General features: G+C 36.0%; 1 protein-coding gene across 6 annotated transcripts in view; it reads right to left on the bottom strand.

The window, feature by feature from the left end:
* The window catches only part of RDX (radixin), a 45,110-nt gene that overhangs the window by 23,048 nt on the left and 5,332 nt on the right, over window positions 1-16,730 (bottom strand). For 4 of the 6 annotated variants that reach the window (XR_003571362.1, XM_027884957.1, XM_027884966.1 and 1 more), the window contains exons 2-3: window positions 13,261-13,331; window positions 4,477-4,560 (exon numbers count right to left, since the gene is read on the bottom strand). Coding sequence is in view for 4 of the 6 variants with exons in the window: in XM_027884957.1 (XP_027740758.1) it covers window positions 4,477-4,560; window positions 13,261-13,272 (96 nt within the window). In the remaining 2 variants the exon portion in view is untranslated. Of the gene's footprint in view, window positions 1-927; window positions 1,344-4,476; window positions 4,561-13,260; window positions 13,332-16,730 lie in introns of those variants that run through there. The other 2 variants (XM_027884992.1, XM_027884985.1) reach the window with 2 other exon arrangements.

The raw sequence follows: 16,730 nt of genomic DNA, 5'->3' as shown, positions 1-16,730 counted from the left end.
TCAAATATTTTTACAACCTTCTAAGAGAGTTATTGGTAAAAGGGATAAGGATGCTCCAGTTAATAAACCATACATGACTTTCCTATTAGAATTCTGATCACATCACCAAAAGCTACTAAAGAAACAAAATTGTCCTTCAATAGAGGGAAGGTTGTTTTATAGATACAATAGTTAAAGAGAAAGAAAAAAAAACCCCTAACTGTTTTCCTAACAGACTTATAGTGTAACCACTAATGAAGTCCCTCAGGACTTCCAAAAAGGATGAAACTGATATGACAAAATCTGCTGTAGAAAACCTTCCATAAAGATCTGTGAATGAACAGTAAAAACACAAACCTCAATAAAAGATGGTATTGAATAAAAACAAAATATTATACATAAAAGACAACAATTTAAATTACGTGAACAAAGTTCTAGTTGTAAAATAAAAAGGCAATAAAGCTGTTACATTACTGTACATGTGTATGGTATTCCCAAATCTCTCATACTACATAAGGACTTAAAAAAAGGATGCTGCAGCACTGGAAATGTTTCAGAAGCATTGAAAAGAACAACCATACTTGGAACATTTTCTGCATAGCTAAGATGAGAACTAGGGCTACTGACAGAGAAACAAGGAAAGGAAAAATATGATACAGACCTATAAAACTTGCATGGCATGTAGAAGGATAATAGAGAATGATTATTCATTATTTCTCATAATATAAGAATTAGGAGAATCAAGGGAAATCATGACATTGCAGGCTCAAAGCAAACAAAAAGAAGCACTTTTACTACAGAGTGCAATGAAACTGTGGAACTATTTTACAAGTCTTGCACAGCAAAAGCACATGTGGATTCAATAAACAATTAATCTGAAAGGTCCAGCAAAGATTATTAAATGACTGTAAACTCTGGCTCCAAAAGATCCCGTATGGCAGTACTTACGTATGTTCTCAGGTTGGACCATGCTGGCAAGCTGCTTTACTGAAGGCTGTTTTATGGAAGCATTCAGATGCATGTGAAGTAAATAGAATTTTACACATAGATCCTCCTCCATTTTAAAGTAGTACTATCGGCTTGCAAAATTAAGATTTTGAAAATTAGAAAATATGTCATGAGATAGCTGTGCAAACTTACTTCTGCTGCCTTGCATATTTGCATTATCACTTAACAATCACTCAACTGTGCATCTTTTTTCCTCCTCTACCCTTTGACAGTCAGGCTCCAAAGCACTAAGTGGACAATGTTCACGGATCTAACCTGATTGATGTCTTTAGTGAGCACAGTTACTTCCTTTAGAATTCCCACACCGTTTACTTTAGAACATAAACATTAAGTGTATGTTACTAGTACCACAGTAGCTATGGGTCCTAGTAACATAGGTTAAATTTGGTGTCCCAACACTGAAATTTCAGACCTGCTGCTTCTTTTCACATATCTCCTATTTAATGTTGATCAAACTACCTACAGTTTTATCAAATGACTGAGAATGCTCTTTACTTTGCAGCTGTCCAAGTTGAGCCTCTGTACCTTATCAGCTCTCTGAGCTGCAAAGAGCTGCAGATGCTCAACAGCTCTGCCCATAAGGCATAAGGAGACGTGCTTATGCTCACGTCAAAACATTTTGCTCTCACCCACTAACTACAGTCCTTCACTGAGATGCACACTGCACATTATTTAAATACAGGCAACTTGGATACAGCAATGCAGAGTTACACGTGATTGCAAATCAACACCAAAAACAGCTTGCATATTAGCCTGTTTTACTTCAGACTCCACAAATAAGGAAAAAGCATTGCCTACACAGCCTCTCAGCCCAAAGGAAAAGAGAAACACTTCCTGGAACTTTGTACCAGACTAATATACGTACTTCTGCACTGCAGTAGCATGATACAGTAAGTACAGAACGAGAAACTTAGCAAGTTTCATTCTCACTCAAACATTTCATTAAGTAGTTGAAGATGCAAGTCTTCATCACATCTGTAAAACGGATTTATCTACCATCACATCCTACAACTTGACTATTAATAGGCAAAAAAAAACTTCTTGAAGAAGAAAAGCAACCTGAACAATATACATTTTGGTAAATCAAAATATACACAACCTAATAAGGATTTCATTCAGTCACCTTCCAAAAGGTTGTAAGGAAGGTTTCTGAGACACCTGGAAAGGACAGCAGGATATAATTTCAAATAGAAGAGAAAACCCTCCCATTCTTTCTGAATGGCAACCACAGTAAACCAGAGCTACTAAAGCTCAGTGCTACCACAACACAACCCCAGCAATAACACCAGTGCGTGGAAACATTCCCACCACAGGGTTCTTCCTCTCCTAGGAAAGTTATAGATGCTTAACTGGTTGACTACAGGAGGACAGGTCCTCTCTTGCCTATTCTGACTGTTGACAGGATAGATAGAAAGACCAATGATAAAAATGTTAAAATATCTTCTGAAATGCAAGTAATAATAATTAAAAAAAAAGTTTATGCAATAAATAAGAAGTTTGCCGAGTTTGAAAATGGAAAAGAGAAAGCCACAGATGTTAAATGCTTCATTCTTGTCTGCTAGCAGATGAAGATGGTGAAAACACACACATGGAATGGGAAACAAATCAACAACTCCAGAAAATACCAATTACAAGCTTAAAAGAACACTGACTGAAAAAAGGACAAATCGTTCATCAGAAACATAGAGGAGTACTAAATAACAGCTAAATTCATGGAGAGGTTATTTTCTGCAATCAATAATCAACAAGTCTGCTGTCATGTTCACCACTTCTGAAGAAGCCAATCCCTTCAATAACAGTGCTATTGAATTCTCTTTCTACAGAGAAACAGGATAACTTTTGTCTGAAAATTTCACAACTGTTTCGCAATACAGTTCAGCTCTTCATGTTACTCTGCAGAACTCATAAATGAATTTAAGATCAAGCTGAAAATGCTTCTCTCCTCCAACACAACTATGCTGGTTGTTTTTTCTTGACCTAACGTTTTTTCTATTTAAACCTCCAGAGGTAAGAGCTGGTGAGATGTCAACCACCACACAGTGAACTGAGGAACAAAGGAGACAGCATGAAAACAAATTCAGGGCCGTATCTTTGTTCACTGTTTGTGAATGCCCCAATTTGGATGAACCTGATTACCTGGACACGAGATGTTACATGGCAGAATGTCACCCCACCCAACACTGCATGGCATAAGATAGCAAAGGTTGGCAGAAGACAAGTAACACCTTGAGCCTTCTACATCACAGAATACCACACTTTTATTTGATGGTGATGTTGGTTAGACAAAAAGCAAGACAGCTCCTTTTTTTCAAGAATTCTTCATAAGAATCATGAAGTCTATTTCTACCTAGAGGTTGAAGACATACTACTATTGATATTGGAGAATGGGATAGGCAATATAAGTGTTCAGAGTCAGATAGTCATTTCAAATGAAAATTTCAAATGAAACTTCATTCATCTAAAGAAAAACCTCAGTGTTACAAACAATAAACATTCTCCTGTTTTCAAGTTATATACTTAGACATTCTATCAACTCTAAAAGGTCACCTGAAAGTTTAAATTCTCTTAAAGAACTGTTCAGTGCATTACTTTCTCTTACTACTCATCAGTACATACTTCAAGCATCAAAAATGGAGTAGAGAGAAACAGCAGTTCTACTAGACATAACTGTTCATCTAGTTGAACTGTTTTTCAGGAGTAATTTCAGATAGTTCTGCATTTTTTAAACAAAACATATTTATTGGTATACTGGGGAAACAAAACAACACACTGAAAAGTTTCTGTTCTTAATGTTTTCTATAACACTTCACAACCTAGATCAAAAAATTGTTTTGAGAATCTGACGGCTAGCATCACATGAGTGCAAGAACAACCCTGTTTTAAGAAATCATTCATTCTGATGATTGACGTACATGACTGATGTACATCAGAGACACTATCAAGCGAGAATGAGCAGTTCTGAAGGTCTGTAATCTATAAGCAAATTAATGTTAGTACTTTGCATTATTGGGGGTTTTTTGCCTTTTTTTTGTTAACCTAAATTTCAAACTGGTTCATAGGACAACATTATTTAGATCTAACATTTGGGAAGTGAAAAACAATCTACAGCTTTCCATTGTTGGGGGGAAAAAAGTTAGCTTTCATTAATGAAGTTACTGTTACATTCATATTTCTAATACATGCAATTCTAACAACTATACTGCAGTAGCAACTATAACATTATTAGACATAAGAAATACTATTCCATTTCAAAACATTTCTATACGATTCAGCCGAAGCCTCACTGGTAAACTATTTACAGAGTGGTCTTTGAATTCAATACATTTCATGAGAAGTAATGAGGAAATTCACACTAACTCAGAGCACAGTCTAGATAGCGTAAGAAAAATATAATCCATACATGAGAACACTTTCGCTTTTTCAAACTATGCCTTAATACCCACAACACTTTTATGTATTTGTACTCATATATATAGAGAGACAAGTTACCTGATCAAAGAGCTGCTTGCCTGTTGTATTGGGCTGGATGGCAAATTCCAACTCTGCATCCATTGTGGTTACTCTGACATTGATCTACAGAAAATAAGGAAATATTTAAATAATACTGTCACAGTGTAATGCTTCTACATCCTGTGATAAGCCTGTAAGAAACAACATATGGTAAGTAAATTCAACAATTTTAATGGTCTTGTGAACACACAGAACACAGCAGTTAGAGAAACAGAAAATTTGAATCTGAAAAAAATCTCATCTTTTATTTAGTATAAAAGCATACTCAGGATAGTATTTACCACTAGGTTTGAAGGTCAAATGAGAGAACAAAGTTCAAAATTAATTTAATGGGACAGCTGGCATTACTGAACATTTGAAGAACGTTGGGACATTCAGCTACTAGGCATCACCGTTCAGAGGGTTTCCCAAAAGTGCACAAAAGTTTCTAGTGACGTATGTATCATTTTAAGGTATTTATTCCTGGCAATATAAGAAGACAAGCAGCCTCCTGCTTGCCATTTCTAAAATTAAGCAATTCAGCAGAGTTAAAGTATACAGGACTGGAGCTTTCACACCTCAGGACAGACTAATAGCAAAGTTTTCATCTGTAGTCAAACTACAGAAGTTAACTCCCCTTAATATTGATCCCCTTCCCTCCCTTACTACAAAACTGAAGAAACTCCACCATTCAATGAAATGTTTCTTTCTCCTGAAAGGGAGGAACGTTTTCCAGATGTCTACTAACAATCACTGTTTTTATTTGCTATAAAACAAGAAGTCAAATATTGCAGGAGATACCTGGAAGCCTACCTTACCTGGAAGTACAATAGTCTGTTCCAACTTCTCTGCAACTGGCACACACAGAAGTGAGGATTTTTATTAAATAGTACAAAGTACTAAATACATAGTACTGTCTTATCAGTGTTAGAATGGTTCTCTGTGCCTACTGTCAGGGTATCACATTTTATTTATCTTTAGTGCATAGCAATATAAAGTGTTAGGGATCAAACTTCACTATAAATGCAAAAAAAAAAAAAAACGAACTTGCAAAACTTATTTAAGGTGCACAGATAATATTCCCATTTCTCATTACTGTAAAAAGGGAACTGGAATAAATTAGGACTTGTATTACAGGTTCTTACACTACTTGATCTATGCATATGTGAACCATTTCCATTAACTATTTCCCTAATTTTACCACCAGGTGGAATACTTTGAGAGGTGAGTGTGGGGAAAAGAAGACAAGACAGAACATGAAAGGGAGAGCTAAGATGTGAAAAAGAAAACTGGATAACAGTTTGTCCTCATGAAACAGATTAAGGTTGTTAACTCCTTCCTTTAGTGTAAAGGTAAACAACTTTGTGCATGAGCAGGATACACAAGACAAGAGTAGCAGGAGTCTGGAGATCTCTAGGTTTTAGACCTGCAAACAGGGACGGTAGTAGGGGCTTAGCAAACTTTTTTCTGTCTGCAAACACTGATAAGGAATAAGAGTTGAAGGCTTTGGAGTAAATGATAGTAAAGTTTTATTGCCAAAAAAAAATTAGAGGGTGTGTGTCAGGAAGAGGGAAAAAGAGATGTTTTTTGTAGATTGTCTCACTCTGCCCATTTCAAGAACAGGAAAAAAATTCCTTACAGAACAGAATAACTCATTTTAAATGGAAGGTCTAACTCACTGCCAGTTGCACTATTTTCAGTGTGAGGAACTGCCTCTTAATTACAAGAACTTAATTTTTCCAAATCACTTTTTCAATTTAAAAAATTAAGCCTGTTTCTGGGCAGCTACAAGTAAGCAAGTAGACAAAGAATAAGGCCAAAAAGTAACTTTACTAAATGCCAAAGCGCCCTGTTATATAACAGCACCATTGCCAAAATAAGAAGCGTCACAGGAGATCTACAAAGCACAGCGAGTTCAACTAATTGCAGCAGCAGGCAGCACAAACTTCTTATATAAATATCCTTATAACAAGTCTCATCTTCTACAAATGCAGGAATTATTACCTGAGAGTTTATCCTTCACAAGAACTAAAATACTCAAACAATAAAATAATAGATGTAATACAGAGGCAAACTCTGTAGATTGTGTTTGCTTCTAGATGTTACTGCTTCAAAAAATCTGAGTGCTCTAAGAGTACACAGCTTCTGCACCTGCAGTTGGTACAAATACACATCAGGACTACCTCGCCACTTACACACATCACAGTAACTGCTTAAAGACTTAAGCAATTCTGTTTTTCTTTGAACTTCCAATTAACAGATCACCTAATTAATATTTAATAATTTTATAATAATTAACAGTTTATTTAATAATTAATATTTACACTTTCAGTTTTAACAAGAAATATACAAATTAAATAATGGCAATATTAAAATGTGATATGAATTATTTAAGAAGAGAGAAATTTAATACTACACTTGATCATTTTCCTTTTGAAGGCATTTGGACTAACTTCGATTTTTGACATATAAATACCATGCATTTACAACCTTGTAACATAGTTTCACAGTCTTAGTTATTTCTGGGCATGGAAAATAAGAACGTTACTTTTGTCAAAACCTGCGACTGAGCCCCAGAGGTTTACTTATCTAATTTAAACCTTGATCACACAGTACCCTCTCAACAAAATTCAAATCTCTAGTCAGTTGCATGTCTGTAAAATAAAGCTAATGAACTACATTAACAAGAGTCATGGGAGGAGTTTCCACATTATAAATAAGGCAGGGAATTGACAAAACACAGCCAAGAGAAAGAAGGCCTAAGAACTTCAGCGATGGATTGTCACTCATATAACCTGTTGTTGGTACCCAGCTACTTGGAAGCAATTCTGTTCATGTGACACTGGTGACAGTGAAAATTATCTGAACCACAAATTATGAAGACAAGCACTAATCTGAACCAACTTTACCGCAAACACAGGAACCGGAAGGAGCTCTTGTTATGGTGACAAGGAAAATGTGTAAAGGTTTCCTGTAGCAAGCGTTGGAAGGCTACTACTATTCATACCACAAGATCCATCCAACTCCTGCTTTTCAAACTTGCTCTCACCAGGATCGCACATCTCTGTAACAGGTTGTGACAGTTCTCTTCTCTATCCTACAGGATCACAAAATAGCTTGGGTTGGAAGGAACCTTTAAAGGCCATCTAGTTCAAACCCCCTGCAATGAGCAGCACATCAGCTTGCTCAGAGCCCCATCCAACCTGATCTTGAATGTTTCCAAGAATGAGGCATCTGCCACCTTTCTGGGTAACTGTTCCAGTGTTTCACCTCCCCCATCATAAAAAATTTCTTCCTTATATCTAGTCTGAATATACATCCTTTAAGTTTAAAACCACTATCCTTGTCCTATTGCGACAGGCCCTGCTAAAAAGTTTGTCCCCATCTTTCTTATAAGCCCCCTTTAAGTACTGAAAGACCACAATAAGGTCTCCCTACCTCCCTTCTCCAGGCTCAACAACCCTAACTCTCTCAGCCTTTCCTCATAGGAGAGGTGCTCCATTACAACAACCATTTTTGTGATCCTCCTCTGGACCTGCTTCAACAGCACCATGTCTTTCCTGTGCTGGGGACCCAAGAGCTGCACACTGCACTCCAGGTGCGGTCTCACCAGAGCAGAGGAGCAAAATCCCCTCCCTCGACCTGATGGGCACGCTGCTTTTGATGCAGCCCAGGATGCTGTTGGTTTTCTGAGCAGCAACCACACATTGTTACCTCATGTCCAGTATCCCCAAGTGCTTCTCACCAGGGCTGCTCTCAATCTCTTCATCCCCCAGCCTGTATTCATACCAGGGGTCACCCCAACCCTGGTGCAGCACTTTGCATTTGTTCTTGTTGAACCTCATGAAGTTCACACTGGCCCACTTCTCAAGCTTGTTCAGGTCCTTGGCATCAGAACTACCAGTCTGAGTTTATCTGTATTTTACCAGACTTGCTTCAGAATTATTAAACATAGCCAAAGGAAAGGAAGAACATATACGTAACTATGTACAGATGATTCTTCGGGAAGGGAACAACTGATGTTCTGATAACAATGTTGCTAATGGGTTATGAGGACATTTGCCACAGCTCATAAAATAGTACTCATAAAAAACCCATTCTACAGCAAATTATCTATTAAATAATTTATCAAAATCAATAAAGAGTATAGTCAATGAACATATCTGGAATAACAAACATCTATGTACACTTAATAAAAGCATGCATTTCATATGGGAATTATGTTCTTGTTGTATTCTTTCACTTTTAAGAACCAGAAAAAATATTACTACACTTTTTTGTAGTACCTAACTGACCCTAATGGGATATTATAGCATCACCACATTAACCTTGAAACGTCTCCTCAAACACAGACGCAGTCCATGGAACATGCACAAAAACTGACTGTTAGCTCAATAACCTAATACTTTCTATTACTGTACTTCAGCCATAGATCGCAGATAATAGTCGTGGCACTTCAGCTTTCATCAGGAAGTCCAAAACTGAGAAGGTACCAGTATTTAGTAAGAAAGCCATTTAAAATAACATGAAAAACATTTCCAGAGGTTTTGCTTTGGTTTAATAAATGCAATATGAATTAGTCATATGTAAAAGCCACAGAACCCAGTCCAATTCATATTTATAAGAAAACCACATATAGCAAAAAAAATCTGTTCAAAGAGTTTCCTCTCACTAGTTCAACCAATTACTCTCTCCAGTTTGCATTTTAAATCATTTGTGTTAAGGAATAGCAGTATATTAGTCCCACTTTACATACTGCACAAATATATACAGCACGCTCTCCATATCAACCTCGAAGAAGACATAGGAAGAGATGAAAGAATAAACTTTATGAAGATAAGGTAAAAGGGTAAGGATTAAACAGCATTAGGAACAGAAGGGTACAGAATAATGACAAACAGATTTTACTAATAGACAAATCGAAAGAAAGCAGTCCTCCAAGCTGACATCAGTTGTCTATTTATGGTGCAGAAATAAATCATATATTCAAACCATAATTCAAATACTGCACTACACGGTCTCATAGATTTTCCTGTAAAACACCACTCTAGTAAAAAAAATAATTTATATACTACTTCAACCACTTTACGGAAATCAACTTGATCTCGAAAATATTAATTCAAATTTTAAACCCCCATCTTATTCCAGATTCTGATATTTATGCCTTCTGAATACACAGTATTGTAGAATGTTGAATAAGTCTAAAAAGGAATCCTTTTTAATCATAGTAACTTTGACATCTGCCCCTGTTACTCCCCAGTGTAATGCTTTCTCTTTCATGCCTTGCATTCCTGTACAAAAGTGCTGCAAACTGCCATCAAAAACAGATGATAATTTAACTCCTCTTACACCATATAAATGTAACTAATATTTCAGTCAATTAAACATAATCTTCTCAGCGTATGAAATGATTAACAGTTATGTAACCCATGATGTCTAATTTTAGCTTCTATGTTTCTATTTTCGGTGAAGATCTGTGAGAATGGCATACAGCCGAAAAACATTTTCTATCTGTTTTTTTAGGAAGAAAGCACTGAAAAACAACAGTCAACAAATATTCTGTTCTTCAGCATGCAGAGAACTAAGCACACTGAGAACAGACCTATAACAGCTCAAATTTTGATTACAGCTGCAAAGACCTATTTAAACAAGGAAGTCACCAATTTTTTTAGATGGATCACAACAGATGCTAAACGAAACGATTTCACACTGCTGGGTAGAACTGAGAATATTAAGTCTCAGAACTATTTGGTCTTAAAAGCAAAGGAGATGCTGAGCAAACAGCTTGAAAAACTGGAAAGTCACTTTGTTACAAACACAGCCAAAATGAACAAACAGACTTTTCTATGAAGCAGTCAAACAAGAAAATGTTTCAATATTGTATATTTTTCAGACACATTACCTTAATAACTCAGGACAATACATTAAAGTAGCTTTTACCCTTGCAAAACAGCCTTTTCACTCAAGATATTTAGCCTACTAGCCTATGAGACAGAAAATCTCAAACACGTAAGAACAATGACCTTTTACTACCACGTATAGGATCATTCATAGTGGCATGAAACTTCAGACTGAGACTTCCAGGAAGAAGAAAAGATTTTTGCTATAAAATTGAAGTACGCCAAGACCCTTTACCGGTCTTCATTTACCTAATTTTGTTTGGAATACTACATAACTTTTCAAATGAAACCAAAATCTATTTTATTGTTTTTTCTGTGATTTAGTGTGTGCTAATTTCATTTAAACTGATCTATGGCTTAATTATTTGTTATCTGCATAACAAAAAAAAATTCATTCCAAAAACACAGGGAGAATTTACTTATAGTTGTACTGCATAGGTTACAAGACCACCAGACTTTTCTGAAAACTATCAATTGGATCATTAGAACAGAATCTGGGAAAAAAAAAAAATCTAAACAGGTCACAGTAATACAGAAAAGAGATAAAATAACAACTGTCAAAAATCTCACCAGTTATGTTAACTGAGTTTTCTTAGTTCTTACCCATGATTATTTCATTAGTTTTCAGGTTAAAAGATTTCCAACAATAAAGCTACAGAACATTGACAGTCTTCTTGCAACCGCTCTCAAAAATAAGCAACAAAGAGTTAAAGCAAAAATAGTTTCCTGACTAGAAGTACATTTGGTTATTGTGGATTGTCTGTAAAGACAACTCCCAAGAGTTACAGTAAAATATCCACAGCAGGAGACCTTCTACAGTCCAGTACTATCAAATCCAAGCAGAACAGCAAGAACTCTTCAAAGAACAACGTCAGATTCCTAAAACATAACCGATGACTAGGCTCTTGCAGTCTCCAAAGAAGGCCAAAAAAAAAAAAAAAAAAAAAAAAAAAAAAAAAAAAAAAAAAAAAAAAAAAAAAAAAAAAACACCAAAAAAAAAAGGGAAGGGAGAGAGCTCTAAAGCATCTACCACTTAAGAAACAACAAAAACAAAATCTGAGGTTTGATTTTTTATACGTAAAATTACTTAACCTTTGGCATGTGTGCTGCCTCTTCATTCACTGATTACCAATTACAGTAACCTGCAGTTTACAGAAAGACACTGAGAAATGTAATCAATTTATTTTCATTTTTAATAGCTCCTTTCACATGGTTTCTCTCTAAGATCTCACATGCACCTACATCGTCAAAAGACATATGAGAACTCTTCATAAAAAGTCCCTTATAAAAGAAAAAAATTATCCTTGGCATGAGTCCAGCTTCTTTCCCAAGATCTGGTAGCTAATTTCCATTATTAGAGTGGATTGTGTGCTCTTTCAACACCCCTGCAATCTCAGTTCTAAAGATATTGCTTCCTTGTGAACAACCCTGAAACTCTATTTCCTTCAATTTTCTCTGGTCCTTAAAATAGAGAACCCCGTCTGCCTAAATTTCACGGTTCCAATCCTAGAATTTAAAATGAAGTTACCTCATTCAGGCTTTTTTTTTTTCTCTAGTCATCACTTCTGTGGCTTCATGGCTCTATAGCTGCACGGAGCTGCAGGCCTCAGAAATCACATGAGCTCAGAGTGACTTGTTGCCTCATTCTTAAAACACAGTTTTCCAGCTGAGAAGCTCCATCAAAGGCACTACTCAATTCTCATAGCCAGCAGGCTGCTAATTCATTTTCCTGCCCTTTATAGTGCAGCCTTCTGTAAGAAGCAGACAACTTCAGCAAGTGCTAAGATATTGTCCCTCATCCATTATGGGGAAAGGAAAAAATTACAGAAACAAGGTATGGCCAGTTGGTCAGCAAAGCAACCACAAAGCTCAGAACAGAACTTCTAGCCCTTGCACACTCCCACGTTCACATTATCCATCAAGCTGTACCAATTCCAAATAATGGCAAATAAGGCAATACAGACTATTAACACAGGTAATTTCTGATTAATAGCAAAACCATTTTATACATCTATGTATAACGATCTATTTGGTACACACATACATGGACACATTTATTCTGGTAAAAGATCTGCCTGCTCCCAATCTACTACTGGAATGAAACATCAGTAAACAAAGAAAGCCTGAAGGCTATTACATAAACTGAGTTGAGTAGAAAGAATCTGACAATTCAGTTCCCTTCCTGAATGTTTTGTTCACTGCATAGAAGAGGAAGAGACAACCAAAACTCATTTAACACATGGCAGATGAAATCCTAAGCAACCAGACAGAAAAAGAACCAAACTGCTGAATAATTATCTCCTCAAAGACTTCTAGAATTATTATCAAAACAGAGTTGGATAGAAAGCTGATGAACCCTTATCTTAGTTGAAGTGAGAGGAATAGGGGACCACAAACATTGCTTTTTTCCTCCCTTCAAAACTTAACTTTCTATGTGCTCCCCCCTGCCATGGTAAAACTACAACCTAACTTAGTGCAGGCACTTCACACATGTTCTGTCTTCCCCTACCAAACCCTGTAGCAAACCCTTCCACCGATTCTCAGAAACACTGAGTCAGGTTTAAATTATGCCTCCATTAACCACTGTATGTTAGCTCATCTCAAAGTCAACAATTCCTGAAAAGTCATTTCTCCTGCCAGCCAAACGGGTTCCAAGTACTGCTCCCATTCCTGGGTATGTTCCCCAAAACTTGTGCTACAAAGCTCTCTTCACCTTTTTTCCACGTGTTGGTACTAAACTATCTCAACTTTAACTGTGCACTATCAGATCTTATCAAATCTAGAAAGAGCAGAGTCAAAACAACAAAAAGAACTGTTATAAGATCACCACTCTGAAATGTGAAAACCCACTTAGATTTTAGATGGGTAACAAACAGCTACTTACTGGTTTCGGCATTTTTCTTGTTTTCTGTAGTCTCCTGTCCACTTAAATCTTCTACAAACTCTTTGCCCCTTCTGCCAAAAACAAAATTAAAAGGGATGTTTTTAAATTAATCAAAACTGAGTTGATGTATATAACAGCAAATAATACACATTCCAAAATAAGTTAAAAAAAAGTGCTCTACATGTACAAAAGACACTTTTCAGAAGATGACAAATAAAAAGCTACTAAGCCAGTACCAGAATCTACCAGGTCTCCAAGCAGTAACATCCTTTTTATTTTCTGTAGAGCATTAATGCACTAGTGTGCAAGAGTTCCTCAAGTGCTAGAAATTCTTTTTAAAACTTCTTCTATCAGACATCATCTACTTTTAAAAGCCTCCAACACTATTTACAAGGAAGTAAAAGTTTGAAACATCATGACGAAAAAAAGAAACCTAACAATTTTAAAGCACCGAAACTGTATTTCATGTCTATAAAATCACCCATTTCTCCAAGCAAAGAAATGATACGGTCATTTTTCCCCATACGAAAAGAAGTGTAATCTGCTCTGCTTGAAATAGAACCTTTTTCTTTTTTTTTTAAGCAGAAAGGCTGCAAGTTACGTCTACGTAGTAATGAAAGTATTCACTACTGTGTTCTGTTCCAAAAAAGTTTCTATGCCTTGAAAAAATATGCTTGCAATGGTATTGGTAGACAGCATCCTGCCTCCCTTTCAGTTCATTCTAATTCAGAAAGAATAAGAAGCTAGTCAGCTCCTTGCACAAATTTACAGTAATAACACCTTCTTGCACACATTTTTGGTAATGACTTCCATGAATCATACCTTTGCTGGTTTGCAAAGAGTATCAAAGGTAGCACTGGCTCCAAATATAATATAAACTGGAATTACACTTACACTAAGAAAAATGAGTATGACATACTATTCAGAATAACCTGAGATTTCATTATTATAACTCCATGGCTGCAACAAAATTTTCAGAATTGCTTAAAAGAGAAAAAAAAAAAAAGGATAAAAACAGAACACTTATGAGTAATCCAGTTATCAAAACCAAACTTTTGTAGAAATGATCTTTCAATCATAAATAAAAATTAAAATAAGAAGTATTTTTATATATAAATTACAAAAGAAGTTAACTTTCCTTACTTCTTGGCAATTAAAAAAATACAGTAAGTATCAGAAACAGTTGCACAGCAATGTAAGGTGCACTAGCACTTCATTTTTATTTCTTTTTCTAATCTGTAGAGGTATGTTTGAAAAGAGAGACTGAAAAAAGAGATGACGGATGGAAAGAGAATTTAAGAAGCATCAATGCTGTCAGCTGGTAAAGAAAATTAATGTTAAGATTAAGGATTACAGAAAAAGAAATCTAATGGCATAATACAGATACGGGGCAAAATTTTATTTAATGAAAAATCAGTTTGAAAAAATTAAAACAGTACCTTTAAGTTATATTAATTATGATATAACTAATGCAGCCCAACTATAAAGGTATAATACTACATTTGTTTAGCATAAAGACAATTACATTCCAGTAGCTTTTTTTTTTTAATTCCAGAAGATATTCTAAAGAACTGGACAGCATCAGTAATGTCCCAAACGTAGGCTCACTGCCCGATGTGCAGCACCAATTTACACACTGAGATGAGGTAACTCCATTTCTTTATCCTAGCCTGTGCAAAGCAGGGAGCTGGATGCTAACCCACAAAAGGTTGGCACCATGATCATCAAAACTTCTCAACATTTATACATCACAGCAGACAAAGGAATCACGGTTTATTGGCTTCAAGCTACATCGCTGTTACTGATTAGCATTCTACCTTCTACTGGTTAAATAATTCTCTCTCCTCTTATGCACATTAGTCTGCATGCTCAGTCACTCTCTTCTCTTGAGTTGGTGGATTTCGTGAGTTGGTGGGAGCTGAGTCATGGTCACAATCTCACCCCTGCCGGAATTACCTTTTTCCCAGTTGGAGCTGATCCCTGCACAGTTGCTGAGTTAGTTTTCTTAGTTTCTTCCTTATCTTGGGAGTTCTGCCAAATGTCCTTGTGGTTTGTGAATTCTGCATTCCCTGTGCCCACTATCAGTGGTACATCCTTCTCCCCAAGCTTTGTTAACCTTCCCCTGGGTCTGAGATCACTGAAGCGTGTCAAGCCCTCAGCCTTAACAAGGCAACTCTACTGACAAGAAATTTATCTTTCTAACACCTGGACATCAGCAGTAAGACTACTATTCCAAGATCCTTTTAAATGTATCTTTGAAAAATATGAATACAGATTTCCTCAATTCCTTGCCCTCCTTTTTTTTTTTTTAAACCACAAAAGCTTTCAGGGAGGAGAAAAAAAACATTCAGGTGCTGACAATTCTGTTTTTTGATAAAAATTCAACAGCACGTTTTCATTTCACAGAAGAGATTGCCTCCTCTTCTTCCCCCTTTCCCTAATGTACTCCTTGAAAAAATTCAAAGGAGTAATAAAAAGCAAAACAAGCCTAGCTCTAATATCTGCTGAAGTTCGTAGGATTCTGAGCTGTAGTATTCCCCGTGTTCACCTTTCTGACAGCAGAGGTTCATTGCTTGAAAAACTGAGGGCAGATTGAAGCCCTAGAGTTACACTCAGTTAATTAACTATGCAAAAGCTAAATTAGATTCTCATCCACCATTTTGTAAGCGTGCCAACTCAACAGTACCAAAAGGAATAGAAAGTAGCACACTATTTGTGTGTGTCTTTAGTTACACTAGCCTTGAAAAGAAGGGGTATGGCAAGATGACAGATAAAGAAGTCCAGTCTCCAGGAGAGGAAGGACAGCATATGGCACGAGATCGAGATCTCTGTTATCAGCTGATCACTTTCTGAGGTCCTTCTTCGAGAGAACATGTCTAATCACTTTCTACAGTGGCTGTCATTCCCTCATACATTTTATCATTACAAATTCTTCCATGAATACGTCCCAAATTTTTTCTTTGGGTTTTACCCAAAGCCATTGTTGTAATACTATCAACAAATCATAAATTACTTATTTGAAAACATCTTTTAAAACCTTAGGGTAATTTTTAAAATCAGAAACACAACTACAAAGTTTTATAGGTTAATTCTATGTCAAATCACAATTGGTAGACACGTGTTTGCATGCAAGAGAATAAAGTTATTAGTAAAAAGCAAGAATCCTCTAGTGCAAAACCCAATAAAGATGAAGTCTCACTGTGAGCCCCACAGATTCACAGATCTTATGGGCGTGAGAAATTATCACAGTATATGAGCAACAGATTAAAAAAAAAAAAAAAACTACGCAAAACAGATAGAAGCCCAGGTATTTTTCTGAAATGCTTGCTGTAGTATCTTTCAGTAAAGAAAAAAATCCCTACCATTTCTTTAAAAAAAATCTAAAAAGAAAATTAATAAATTTATAGTCAACTATGCTGAACCTGTTTCTATTTTATATATAATGCAAAAAACAGCCTGTGTCTACATGC

This window comes from Empidonax traillii, unplaced genomic scaffold (assembly GCF_003031625.1).
Source record: "Empidonax traillii isolate 1590-97213 ecotype Southwest subspecies unplaced genomic scaffold, ASM303162v1 scaffold9:size3134949, whole genome shotgun sequence".
Classification (NCBI taxonomy): domain Eukaryota; kingdom Metazoa; phylum Chordata; class Aves; order Passeriformes; family Tyrannidae; genus Empidonax; species Empidonax traillii.
Note: the sequence above shows the minus strand (reverse complement) of the source record. Positions and strands in the feature narration are given on the sequence as shown.